At 49.2% G+C, this 13,873-nt stretch overlaps 1 protein-coding gene across 4 annotated transcripts in view; it reads left to right on the top strand.

Annotated features, from left to right (window-relative positions):
• Positions 1-13,873, top strand: part of LOC119382596 (proton channel OtopLc) — a 39,151-nt gene that overhangs the window by 12,630 nt on the left and 12,648 nt on the right. For 2 of the 4 annotated variants that reach the window (XM_037650365.2, XM_037650366.2), the window contains one exon: positions 13,229-13,343. In XM_037650365.2, the coding sequence (XP_037506293.1) occupies positions 13,229-13,343 (115 nt within the window). Of the gene's footprint in view, positions 1-8,484; positions 8,714-10,303; positions 10,462-13,228; positions 13,344-13,873 lie in introns of those variants that run through there. The other 2 variants (XM_037650367.2, XM_049412258.1) reach the window with 2 other exon arrangements.

The raw sequence follows: 13,873 nt of genomic DNA, 5'->3' as shown, positions 1-13,873 counted from the left end.
GCCGCACGTTGTACCGCTTGTGGCGCCGAGTCTGTTTCGTATGCCGATAATTGGTTCAGCATACAGTGTGCCCCAGGGGCCGGCCGTCGGCTCGCAATCAAGAAAACTGGTGGCGAGCCGTTTCTCACTGAGACATAAGCGTGTCGCTCGTGCTACGAGACAGTGCTCGCTTTGTCCTGTTCGTGCTTGTTCAGCGAGTCCCAATTCTTGCCCTCAGCCTTGATGCATCCCTGTAGCGAAATTGACAATCGTAACAAGCACTCGCTGCAACTCGATAGCATTGCTAGAATACGTTCGAGTAGTGTAGCGTTCCCGACAGTGTAATGACCCTCCAGAGCAACCCGGTCGACGAGTGGCTGCAGGCGATCTATTCCTTGAACACGTTTCCTCTACAGTGCGTCGATAATCATTTGTACCTCCGCCGACCACCCATGAAGCCAATGAATAGGTAAGTGTCTGACAGCCTAAAGTTAGGGGGCTTATGTGAGCTGTCTGCAGTGCGTTTTGAGAAGGCAATCATCTACACACAAGAACACCGATCGCGTTGTGGGTATTGGGACCAACGCGTTTGCTGCAGTCTGAGAAAATGGCGCGATATATCGCTTCGATAGCGCGTGCTAACCACGTTGGAGTGTTCTGCGCAGTAATGATTGTTTTCAGAGTGCAGTCGGAATAACATGGGCGTGGTTTCTTCACAAATGTATAGTAAGATTTTCGTTGCACGAGCTAGCCGTTTTTTTCTGGAGTGACTTGTTAATTCCACAGATTGTGATACTTGCTGGAGTATATGGAAACGCGCCCAAACCACTGCGCGCGCATGCTAGCGTCTTCGTGTCTATGCATGCGCAGATGGTATACAGAACAGCTTCTGCGCGTGTAAAACACGCACAAGATGTCCACAAGCTGTAGACGCGTGCAGTATTTATCATGTACGTACACGCCCATGAATGCTGGAACAAACGAACACACTTGCTTTTGTTACATGTTCGTCTGGCCATTCTATGTGCATGTGCGGTGCGGCTTTGTAAGTTATCCAAATCTAGATTGCCCACTTTGAAGCGTTCAATACGAAGTACGTCCCATGGCCAGCGTAGTTACCTTGGAGTTGCGAACAAGATACCAAAATAGAAAAACAAAATCTCGATATTAAAGAAAAGTACTATAAACACCAAAGTTTTGGATACTAAACAAATACGTTGGTGCACATTTAAAGGCACCCAATGTAACTATTTCTAATATGTAGGGCGTGAACAGACTATTCAACTAAAAGAAAAGTTCAGCCCTCTTTAGTGAACAGATCATCCGCTCTTTAGCATGTGCTTTTACGGGACCTGTCGTCCAGTGGGTCATGCACAGTAAAAAGCTTTACGGAGGTAATTATTTTGTGTTTATTCTTAGGGACAGAGCATCATGTCCCTGCTTATTTCGCGAGGAGGAGTAAATGCATTGCTTGAGCTGACCAAATTTAGTTGCCGTTACATTTCACGCGAATGCTACAGCGTCAACATCGTATATACGGAGCAAGACCTGTTCAGCAGGCTCGGTCGACGCGCAGCAGATCATTTATGTATATCAACCAGAACCTCATTCGCCCGCCCATCACCATCCATTATCTCTGCTTTTGTAACCCTTTTCGCGGCATAGCAACAAGCCCTTTCTATTTTTTTTTAATATATATATGGGGTATAGTGTGCGACATGGGGACATTAATATTGAGGTAATAAAAATGGTTCCGAAAGATGAAGATTTTATTACCGAACCGAAAATGGGCAGGGAGCTTTGGCGCACATCCAAGTCTGAAAGCAAGAACCCGAAGAAGAGAGGCAGTAGTTTATTGCTTGCCCAAGCCGGAATCAAAGCCAAGCGAGTATCATGTACGGAACGCAATATCCTGAGCCGTGCCGTACGACGAGCCGTAACTCCTTGTTAACTTATGCAAGGTCAGTAGTAGGAGAAAAAAGAAAACAAAAAACGCTGACGCACTCGGGTGAGCGAGCCACCAATTTGTGAATACCTCTTCTTCTTAAATCTGCACATAGTTGCAAAGCATGACGGAAGTCATGCTTGCTCTTCTTGCCTTGTAGCATCTTGATAGAAAAAAAAGGCCAAGATATAGAAAGAAATAAAGGAAGAAAGGAACGTCTAAAACCAACAGTCTGAGTTACGGCTGCATATACCGCATATCCCTTCCCGTCTTTTTTTTATATCCTTCTATAATTTTTGTGTCATGTTTTTTTATATCCCTCTTATAAACGACCTTTCTTATCCCGGACAGCAAGATTTAGTTGAAGCTTTTGCGTTGGCCTTCCCTGACGCGGCCCTGTTCAGCAGCCCGCCAGTCTTTCGCACCCCCTGCACCAGGTTTTCTTTTCAACACGTGCGCAACACTCCTCTCGCGTTGTTCGAGAAGCACGCTTCATTTTCTTCTTTTTTTTTTTTTCCCGAGGAACCCCTCCTGTTCGTCGCGAAGCTTGATTCTGAAGAATCCCGGCCACCGTTGGGGCGAATATTGCTCTCTCTCATCCTCTCTGCTTGAGCAGCCCTATAGTCTGGGTGATGCTTTTCCTTCTCTGTGAGTTTTACAGCAGGGAGCGTCAGCAGGCTTTCTTGTCGGCATTCTTCTAGACTGCTTTCTTCCTCGTCTATTCCTTTACTTCCCCATCCCGCTACGCGTTTTCTAGTTTTCCTATTTAAAATGTAACTTATTCAACGCGGGAGCAGCACGGTTCACCCCGGTTTAAAGAATAAGAGGTAATACGCATCATTAAAAAAATAATAGTACGACGGAGATCCGTACACGATAGCAGAAGAGCTTGAGTCTGGCCTAGTTGTTGTTTAGTGCTTGACGTCTTGACCGCTAACAAAACACGAGGACAGTAGAAAGAACGACAGCACCTCGTCTTTTGTTAGCGGTCAAGGTGTCAAGAAAGAAGCACCCACACACGAGTTCCGAAACGCTTCCCAGGCCGCATATTCCGAGAGAAAATGGAGACAAAAATAAACTGCAATTATCAAGCAGGTTGGTTAGACGGATGGATGTTTAGACGGGACTAGCCTTGGTGGGAGTTTTAAAATTGCGTGACGCCAGGAGCTATACGTATATCAGCCTCACGCGGTAAACGAATCCGCGCGTATGCGTGACTGATATACGGGGCGAAATTGTTGATTTTTCTTGCGTTCAAGACCGGTATGGCATAGCAAAGGAAAACAGGCGCTTCAACGTCTTAAAAGCAACGCAACGGCTGTCTGGGACGTCACAGTGGAGGGCTGCAGATTTCTTCCACCCAGCACGATATTACAGGCGCGTTTTTGCCAGAGGCGTAGCCAGAAATTTTTTTCGAGGAGGGGTGGGAGGTGGCATTCAACTACTTTTCTGGGTGTTCACAACTTATCTGTATGTTCGTGCATCTGTTTTTATGTGTGCGTGTATATACAGCGCAGTAAAAAGTTGGGAGAGTTAGTTGTGATTCATGATGTGGGAAGGTGCGACTAAAACGGCACACACGTCCTGTGTCCTGTTGTGCCGTTTCAGTCGCGCCTTCTCACATCGTGCATAATATACAGATGCAACATTAAAAAAAAAAAAATGGCGAAGCTTGCACTAAGCCGCGCAAGGCATGAAAGAGCGAAACTGGACGAAATCTGAAGACTAATGTGGTAACTTCTAGGTTGTTTCTAGGCCTTTTATTGTGTCTACGTTGCTTATAGGTCGTCGCTAGGCTTTAGCTAGGTGAGCTAGGTTGTTTCTACGTTGATCCTCAGCGCATAGAGGTTAAACTTCAGACAGTCAGACACGACACGGATGTCCAAACTCCAGATACAGAACCTCGCGCTGAAACCCAGCGTTCGCAACTCTCATGGATGTACGGGCTCTACGCCAATGGCGTTCCTCATAAATCATATTGTGGTTTTGGCACGTGTCAACCAGCAATTATCATTAGCGCGTTATTCTCGCGTCGGAGCTGTGATTCCGCATACACGTTACACGAGAAGCAGGTATTTTGAGCACGAGTCATCCTTCGAACTTGTTCTCCCCGGGAACCTTTTTTTGAAACAACGCTGGGTGAGCGGATTCCGGCCACGTGCCTTTCTTGTTCTGTTTTCCTGCCCGTATACCGCGCCGGTCATTACAGACGTCCTGCGCAAACACTTCCACCCTCTCTTAGACATGCACGTAACGGAACGTTCAGGAACGCCCGCCGCTGCCGCACCCTCTGGTGTACGTATACGTAGTACACGTGCGCGTTCGCCAACGTGTGCAGTGTTTACTCTCAGCGTACTCCCTGACCCGTGTCGGATTTCGCTGCTCGTGCTACTACGGGATCACGGCCTGCAGGATCAACAGCAAAGGATGGAGCAGAACGCTGACTTGTGTGGACGCGCGCTCACACGTCCACGGATGCCTCGTTCGCTGCAACTGCGTGTGCAAAAACTCCTGGAGAAGAAGACGTCTCATTCATGAAGGTTGGCTCGAAGTATAGTGTGCTTCTGGCCATCCCTCAATCCATCTCTGGCAGCATGTTTGGAGAGCGCGAGTGAGTGAGTGAGTGAGTGAGTGAGTGAGTGAGTGAGTGAGTGAGTGAGTGAGTGAGTGAGTGAGTGAGTGAGTGAGTGAGTGAGTGAGTGAGTGAGTGAGTGAGTGAGTGAGTGAGTGAGTGAGTGAGTGAGTGAGTGAGTGAGTGAGTGAGTGAGTGAGTTGGTGGGTGAGTTGGTGGGTGAGTGAGCGGATGTGTGTTGTGTGTGTGAGAGAGAGAAAGAGAGGGAAGCCCTATATAGGTGGGCATTTTCCACAGTTCAGAAAACTGAGGACTCGAGCCGTCTCCCGGGCCCTTCGATCAGACTATGCGCAGGTCGTGCAGGTGGCTTGATATCTGAGCTTACCTCTGTTACGGCCGCTACATAAAATTCGTTTTATGTAGCGGCCGTGCCTCTGTTCTTAATTCATGTCGGTGGTAAAGTGGGTTCCGTCATCGAGTTTCCTTGCATTCCCAAAGCATGTTGTAGAGCGTTCGTAACGAGTGGTAGAATGGCCATTCGTAAACTGCTCAATAAAGTGAGCCATGTACCAGGATCTAGACCGCTGATGGCGGAGTACTCAGCCGACAGGGAGATAGTGTTAATCCTTCTCACTTATTGGTGTTAATTCGCTGTCTCTGAGGCAGGGGCGTAGGCAGAATTTTTTTTTTTTTTTTTGGGGGGGGGGGGGGGGCACCTCCTTGATCTGTAGTGGGGACGAGCAGGCAGATGTGGTCGAGTGTCATTTTCTGCTCTGTATGCTATGGCAAAAAAAAATTCGGGGGGGGGGGGCACGGGCCCGGTGTGCCTTAACGTGGCTACGCCCCTGCTCTGAGGTACCGTACACGCCGTCTAAAAGGATGATGATGAATCACAAGGACGGCTTATACGAACTAACCATGAGAGGTTACACTTGTGAGGCTCATAAAGCACACAAAGTTGTATTATACCTTTTGTGTGCAACCTAAGATAGCTGCTGTAGCACAATCAAACATTCCCACGAATCGGACCTTGACCGACATAAAAAACAACTGTATCAGCCCAGTGAATGGGGCGCCGTCGGTGCGATGCGTTCCGCGATTGGTGGCTTTATAGGATTACACGCGAAGCGGTTCGTTAAATCCGAAGTACGTCCTGGATGTCACCGAGCTCCGCGTGTGGTCTGCGGTGCGCACGTAAATTATCGAGCACTGCGTGTGCTCTCACGAAGATTCCGCGAAAGAGTCTCTAGACTAGCAAGTGAATTAGCAATGCTGATTGCGTTGTACGCGTAAACGCGTACACCGCGCAAAAGATCTTGTTCTTGTCCCTAAGCAAAGGCCAATGCGTCCCAGCGTATACTATTTACATTCAAGCAGGCGTAATCTCTTTGGAATAAAATAAATCGGATGTTAATTCAAGCTAACGTTCGAGCTCCTGGATCGTACCAGGTCTAATCACAGCCTTCATTCTTCGTCCATGACCCCATTCAGACATTTATTTAAAGAAGGAAAGAGAAGGCTCCGACACGAGCCACAGGTACATATATGGACAAGCGAAGCTGTATGGGCGATTAGTAGGTTGCTACAAAATGAGATATAACGTTAATGGTCTAATTTAGCTACACGTACAGAAATGAGTAGAAGACCCTCGGTAAGGTCGCATGATCGAATCCCGCGGCCGCGGCGGCCGCATTTCGATGGAGGCGAAATGCTAGAGGCCCGTGTAATCCGATTTAGGTGCACGTTAAAGAACCCCCGGTGGTCGAAATTTCCGGGGCCCTTCACGTCCCCCATAATCATATCGTGGTTTTGGGACGTAAAACACCAACAATTATTAAGAAGATTCTCGGTAACAGCAGCAAGAAGGGAAAGGTTTATTAGACGTTTCGACCGGAGTCCGCCCTTTATCAGGAAGACGGGACTCTAGTCGAAACATCTAATAAACCTTTCCCTTCTTGTTCTCGTCAACGTTACTGCTAATGTAGATTTGCTATGCTCAGCCTCCTGTTCCACGTACTAGTTTGTCACGTAATGATATTGGCAGAGAATGAAATGCAAGACTACGTTTTGAGAACCGCAGTCACCTTCAGTCTTTCCAAGAGACTGCGATGATGGCTGGAATTTGATGCAACAGCTGTGGAGGAGTGACGGTATACCTCGTCGTGAAATCTGTCCGTTCCCTCTCGCGCGAGTTGGTCGTCAAAGGAATGTACGCTGTCGGCGTCGCTCTCTGATGTTCATTCAGTTTCTAGGTGGCTAATATTTGAATGAAATCGGAGACGCACGGAAACGAGAAAAAGAGCGCCAAAGGTCAGTTTAACACTTGCGCTCACGGGCACGTTTTGGCGCGGGCTAATGGCATGGTAATCGTCCAAAACAAGAGGTTCGATCCTGTTTCGTTGCGAAACGAGAAAAAAAAAATAGAGAGAGAGAGAGAGAGAGAGATTACGCCAGACCGAACGGCTTCAATCACGCTCGAAAGAGAAGGGTAGGGGCGAGGAAACAATACATTTCTGTGGACGCAATAGCCGGGGTAAGTTGGGGTACAAAGAACCAGTGCGGGCTGTTTCAGCGGAAACAGTGCGTCACGTGGATGCGTCGCAGGCCCTTTTCTCGGCGTTTGCGTTGAATCTGAACTGTTTGAACCAGCCCCGCCTCTCGCACGTCCCACGAAGGAAATGGGCACGAAGTGTACGCGCATTTGCAGTGATGACAACAGCTGGCCCCTCTCAACTTCCGTCTGCTGAGCGCACCTAGCACAGAAGAGCAGCTGTATATGCATTGTGATTCGTTGTTACAGAGAACACGTGAGTGTGGAGCATGTGTGAACTTCCCCCTCCTGCAAGTGTACATGTCAGAGGTGACCAAATGATGGATTTAAGGCAAGGTTCGATTTAAAGAAGAAAACTGTATTCAACTGAAGTTACAAGCATACCGGCGGGGTTACATGTGAAAGAAGAAAACGGGATTCCGTGCTGGAGCTCGTTCCGCTGCGTCCGACGCCGCTCGTGTTCCGGCTCTGTCTCTCCGCTCTTCTCCGGCGATGAGTTGCTACGCGTTCCCGGCTCGCAATCTCACTTTTGTTCTTTTTGAATGTTCGTCGATCCAAGCCTCATGGCAACAGCGCCGGGCGAGCGTGCTCAAGGCTCGAAGTTCGCGTATAGTGTAGTGTTTCTTGTGCGGGCGCCGAAATGCTGCCGGTGAATTCGAGCGGCAGCCAGCGCTTCCCGGACCTTAGCCCATCGTCTTTGCTTGGGCGCCAAGCACGCATGCTGTAAACACAGCGGCCGTGTGAACTCGAGTGCCGCTGACATACCAATCGCCCGGACACGAAACATATAACATATGGGATTGACGATTACCATTCTTTGTCGCTGTGCAGTGTATCAGTATCATTAATTACCGTGAGCTAGAATTCTAGTTCACCCTTACACACATATAGCCTCAGCCAGCACTTGCAGCTGTAGTGCTCATTGACGTAGCCATGGAATAATGGGGGGTGGGGTGGGGGAGTTGCTGTTTAACATCCCTACCCTGAAGTTCCTTTACGACCATTGCGTGCGTGTGTGCGTGCGTGTGTATTCTCTCCCACGCACACATACACGTGGACAGTGAACTGCGGGTCTGTTAGTTATAGGCCAAGAATCGTAGCAAGGAAACAATAGAAAAAGATAGATATCAAGAGTTGGCACTATCTCTCCTCGCCGATGCGTCTTCACTTTCTTTTCGTTCCCACGCCGGTGTGCCGATGTGCGCGGCTACGGTTACGCGGCCACGTCCTAAGGTGTACACTTGCCTCGCAGACGTTCCTCAACCGCTTGTAAAACGACTACGCGCCAAAACAACGCACGGTGCCTGGAATACGCGTGTCCGATATCGCGAGTTCGTAGTGGAAGACGATGAGGACGGAACGCTCATCCACGTGCACGCTCGCGGCGCAGCCGCCGCCATTTTGATCACTGCGATCAAGCAAGCCGCGGCTCAGTACAGCGGCGCTTCCGTAAGTCGCGAATCACGGCTGCACGGGAGTGCGTTCCTTGGAAGGAGAGGCTCGCCTCGGCTCCTGCAGCTTGAGTCACGCTGCGCTTGCAGCGAGATCCCCGGGCTTCTCGTACACGGCGGCGTCGCTCAGCGTTTGTCTGCACAGCGTCTCGACCCCCGGCAACAGCCATGGAAGCGGTCACGTTCGCCGATACCGAACAGGAGGTCACTTCGCTGTGAGTCACCGGCCCCAGCGCCAATATTGCCGAAGCCGCAGTTCGGAGCATCGCGATCTCGCTTGTAACAAAGATAGTGTGGCTTCGGAAGTGATTTGTAGCGCAAGGCGAGCGCACGGGGGGTGGGGGTGGGAGGGTGAAAGCTATTATGTTCTTTTGTGTCTGTGTTCCTTGCGCTACAAATCGCTTCTGACATGCAACCAAATCTCCACAATTCTGTAGAGTGGCTTGTTGTTTTGCGAGTTGGTACAGGGTTCTTGAAAGGGTAAACTGGCAATCAGTGAGGAGATAGAAAGAAAACCGCTAACAGGTGCAGGAAGAATGCTGGAAGCAGTCGGCCCTCCTCCATGTACCTGTTTGTTTTCTACTTCACTGTCTTTTCTGGGCTCTTTCCCGTTTGTTTGTTTACCTTTTCATGCAAAAACCAGAATGCACGTCCTTCAAGCTCGACAGATATAAGGAGCGTATCTACGTATACCATGCTATCTGCATACATGGGCCATATAGTTCGCGTTCGCGAAGAAAGCATTTTACCGTTATTTTTACACGCGGGAAGATTCATTAAAAACTTCTAAGATATCCTTACACAAGTGACAGTAAGTTAATTACTGCAGACAACGTGTACACACAGTCGTTTGTCATGCAGCAACTAGCTGTAGACTGTTAGCTTATACCGCCGATTGTGGAAGGATCTTTGAGATGTGGTTTACGTTTCAAATGCACCTTGATCAGCAGGTGCATCGCCAGAATTTTTTTTTAGGTAAAGGGGGGAGGGTGTTCAATCGTTCAACCGCCTTTTATGTATATGTCCGTGGTGCGTTTGTATGTGTGCGTGTGTATATACACATGCAAAATCGAAAAATTGGGGGGAGGGGTCTTGGAACCCCGCAACTCCCGAATTCAAAGTAATTCATATTTGGCACAAACTTGGACGTACGGTTGTCATGCATGACGCTGCAGGAATTAACTCGCTGTCAGAACGCGGCAATCAGAATCATACAAAACTAGGAAATTTTTATAATAAACAAAGATCAAGACGCAAATAGTTACAAGCCTGTATATCTCTCCTGGCTTTGCAGTTCTCGCAGCCACTGGCAAACCGGCGCTCGTAAATTATTTTCCGTTTGTCACTATTGACGTCTCAAACTGTGAGGACGTGATTTAAGTTCGTTACTTCCTCGCCGTCGACGCCACGGGTTGCACACAAGAGCTGAGTCACCACAGAAGCACGTTGAACGAAGTCCTAACGAATTGTTTATCACATGCCGAGTGCTCGAATTGACTGTTCGGTGGGGAACAAGAACTAAGAACGGAGTCACGACGACGGCTGTACACGCTTGGAAGGATTCGGCTCCGAAAGAAGCCGCGTGCGCATCGCGTGCAGGCCCTCGCACGAAAGTTTCTCGCGAAGACACCGCGATGATGAGGGGCCGGAGGTCCCTCATTCAATACCTTTTCTTTCGGCTCACGCTTGCTTTCTTTTCCAACATAGCAGGGAACGAGATGGGGGAGGGTGCGAGCGCAGCTGTGTGTGCGTGCAATGGCAGCTTGAAAGGCTAGACTCTGGGCCGTGCGCGTTAAGACGAATGCCATCTCGAAAGGAGGCGTACGCGCTAGCGCTCAACGGAAAACGCCTGTGCCGCAATAAGGTGCGCTCGCTTGCCCCGTTCGCGAGTCGAGCCCGGATTTCTCGAGGGGGCGGCGACCCAGCGCGTATGGACTCGTCTCGTCAAGATGGATCTCAGCAGGTATTTTGCCATAGCAAGGCGCCCGTGGTATTGTTGCGCCACGGCCGGGACCGCCCTTCAATTTCGCGAGCGCGCGTGCAGGCACCATTTCCTTTGCGGGGGCCAGTAAGACTCTCCGGCTGACGAGACGGGTTTAATGATGCGCGCTTCGCATCCGTATCCGCGCCGTCTAAATTGTTTCTAAGTAAGGCAAGGTTAAACAAGAAAAATCCCATCGCGTGATGTAGGCGTCACCGTGAATGCCGCTGCCAACGTGGCTATGATGTGGCTCTATATCCATTGCCATCCTTCCGCGCGGAACCACCGGAGAGAGAGCGCGCGAGCGACGGTCTTTCAGTATTGCTTGACCTCCAAGGCGCGCGCAGACACGAGCTTTCCGCTCCGCGGCCTTGTCTTTTGACGCTGGTGTTTTTTTTTTTTTCGCCGAAGTGTGTTCTCAAGACTAGAGACTGCTGTCGGCAGAACAACCATGGCGAGTGACGCGGGCTTTCTTATTTTCGTACCGAGAGACGTTTTCTGCCCTCATGTCCCGAGGGAACGGAAGGAGAGGCCAAGGTGGGCAGTGAGTACCAATTTGCGAAACCCTGCAGCAACAGGAGTCCATTCAACTCCTTTTGCAGTATAGTATTGTCGTAGAGCGTCATCGAGCTCTTATACACAAGTCTGCGTGCGTGCATGGGGTGGAATTCCTGTGCACCGTTTAGGAGCGTGATCAAGCTCTGATCTGCAGTTCAATATGGTACGTGTAATAACTGCATTTTGAAAACTTTTCAGCGCGAACGGGACGGAGCACAAAGGAGAGGACACAAGACGAGTGCTGTGGCCCTCTCCATGTGTGGTCCTCTCCTTTGTGCTCCGTCCGGTTCGCGCTGAAAAGTTTTCAAAATGCATCAGTGCCAACTCGCCCACCTCTCTACTGCAGTGTAATAACTCTCGCAAAAGGAGTTGTCAGCACTCCTTTTGTAGGTGAGGTGTAGAATGTTCACGCGCACGAAAGGGCACGAGGGGAGCATGCGTACAAACCTTTTCGATATTCGGGGTCAAAAGGGAAGCAGTGAGATCATAGGCGTGCGCTCAAAGGGGGAGGGGGTCACCCTCCCCCCTAATTTATTGTAAGTGGGCGCCAAATGCCTACCCCATGCCATTCAGGGTTGTGGTACAGTAAACCTTCATACTTTCTAGTACTAGAAAGCGTTCTAGAAAACTGTAGTTGTGGCCATGCCGGTTTTTGACGACAATGACGATTGAGGACCCCTGATGTTGTATCCTAGGAGCGGTTTACCTACCGCCTTTGCCCTCGGAAAGCCGGGCACCAAAGGCAAGCCGTTGTGAGCAGCGCATCATCGCTTCATTTTCGTTTTCCCATTCAATGCGAAGCTATTTTCTTCGGACTCGACCAATATGATAAGGAAAAGGGGGGGGGGGGCGCCTATGGTTGAGGTGGTCGTCGACCTCTCGAAGACTGTCGCAGCGACCTCTCACAGCGTCAAAAAAAAAAAAAAAAAAGAGAGAGAGAGAGAGAGAGAGAGAGAGCCTTCACTCATAGAGTCCCGCTGGAAAGCCTTGACGTGCATGGGAGCGATTTCAATGCGCTACCTGCGCGCGTCGGACGACTTTGAATTGCTAATCTTCGTATCCCATTGTTTACCGCCTCTCCCGTCGAGCCTGACACGGCTGGTTTCTTATGGATACCTTACAAGGCGGCAGCTGGTTTAGCTCTCCGGAAAGCTTCTGCATTAGCGCAAACACAGAGCTTTGGGTTTGCACCGGCGTTTCAACACGAAGAATTCGCTACGCGAATCACACGTGTTGTCTTGCTAATAATCGTTTCTTGCTAACTATACCTTGGGAAAACCTGCGCAGTTGACGTGTTTATTAGGCCCAGCTTACATACAGCTCAAGCAGCACGCATGATATCTGTCGTTAATACTGTTTCTTCTTTTGGCCACGAGCTTCGTGTAAAGGTTCGATCCCGGCCACTGCAGTCGCATTTTCGATGGAGGCGAAAAGGCCAGAAGCCCGTGTACTCAGATTTAGGTGCAAGTGAAAGAACCTCAGGCGGTCAAAATTTCCGCGTCCCTCCACTATACACAGTGCCTCATAACCATATCGTGGTTTCGGCACGTAAAACTCCAGAAATTACTATTAATTAGCGCTTTTGTGCAAGAGGTGCAGGTTAGACTCCCAGCCGCGGCAGCATATATATACACAGAAACGGGCCATAGTATAGTGTAGTATAGTATATTATATTGTTACCCCGCACCTCCACCAAAAAAGATGTTACTGGAGGATTTATTCAGTTAGAACTGATCAAGTTAATGCTGCACAGAGCGGACAGGATTGTACAGGGAAGCTCCAGATCTCCAACCCACAACAACGTTGTCGTCTTCCTCCATTAGGTGTCATTTCAGCGCCCGTGCCCGACTCACCTTTCCATACCCGTGACAATATTATAGTATATCATATGGTATATGTATAGTATACACACTATATAAAAATGTGTATACACAGAAACGGGGTATAGTGTAGTATATTATATCATAGCATGTATACGTATAGTATATACTGTATATAAAAAATGTGTGGTTAACACAGAAACGCCCGCACACTCTAATTTATCTGCGTGTTGTCGAAGTTAATCCTCCCATCTCAGCGTCTCCCCTGGCCCGCATGTTGGTGCGGGACTTCCAAGTCCCGCAACTTGATTTTATTTTTGTTTCCTCTCTTTGTGGCCACATATTTAAAGATGCCGTTCTCCTTTGCGCAGGACCCAGCAGTTCATCATGGTCAGCTCCATGTACTGCCAGCTGCTCGTCGTCATTTGCGTGGTGTTCTTCACATCCGAAGTGGTGACGTTCAGGGTGCCCCTCTACTACTTCGAGGTGAGCGCCACGATCTGATCAAGTATAACAAGGCGCAGTGCTTCGCGGCGCCATTTGCGAAAGAGCTTCAGTGACGGGTTGCCGTCACGTCCCAGTGGTGAAATGAAGTAATGATACGCGTTAATTATCTGAAGCGTCAAACGTACTTCTCGAAACTGGCGCTAATTAGGAGCTTTATGCTAAATGTATATTGCTGAATGGCCAGCTTCAATTCCACAGTTATGGCATGTGCCCTGAAGTTAATAAGTGCTAATTGATGAAACATTACTACAGCTAACAGCGCTCTGCGATTGGTCATCCAAGTAACGTCTACCTATTCAAGCATATTAGTCTATTCGACTGGATTGTAAAGATAACGCTCGCTACCGGTTGATGAGAAGTGCTCGTCAGTCGTCATGCTTGCGCATCGTACAGTGCGCAGCGTACAGGTGTCAGGTTTCTTTTTCTTTCGTTCCTTGTGTTTTAAGTATGCGGCTGCCGCTCAGGATAGTGTAGATAGCGTAGATAGCCGGAAACTACATTCGATGGCA

The sequence above is a fragment of the Rhipicephalus sanguineus genome, chromosome 2 (genome assembly GCF_013339695.2).
Source record: "Rhipicephalus sanguineus isolate Rsan-2018 chromosome 2, BIME_Rsan_1.4, whole genome shotgun sequence".
Taxonomy (NCBI): domain Eukaryota; kingdom Metazoa; phylum Arthropoda; class Arachnida; order Ixodida; family Ixodidae; genus Rhipicephalus; species Rhipicephalus sanguineus.
This window is presented reverse-complemented; position numbering and strand designations above follow the sequence as displayed.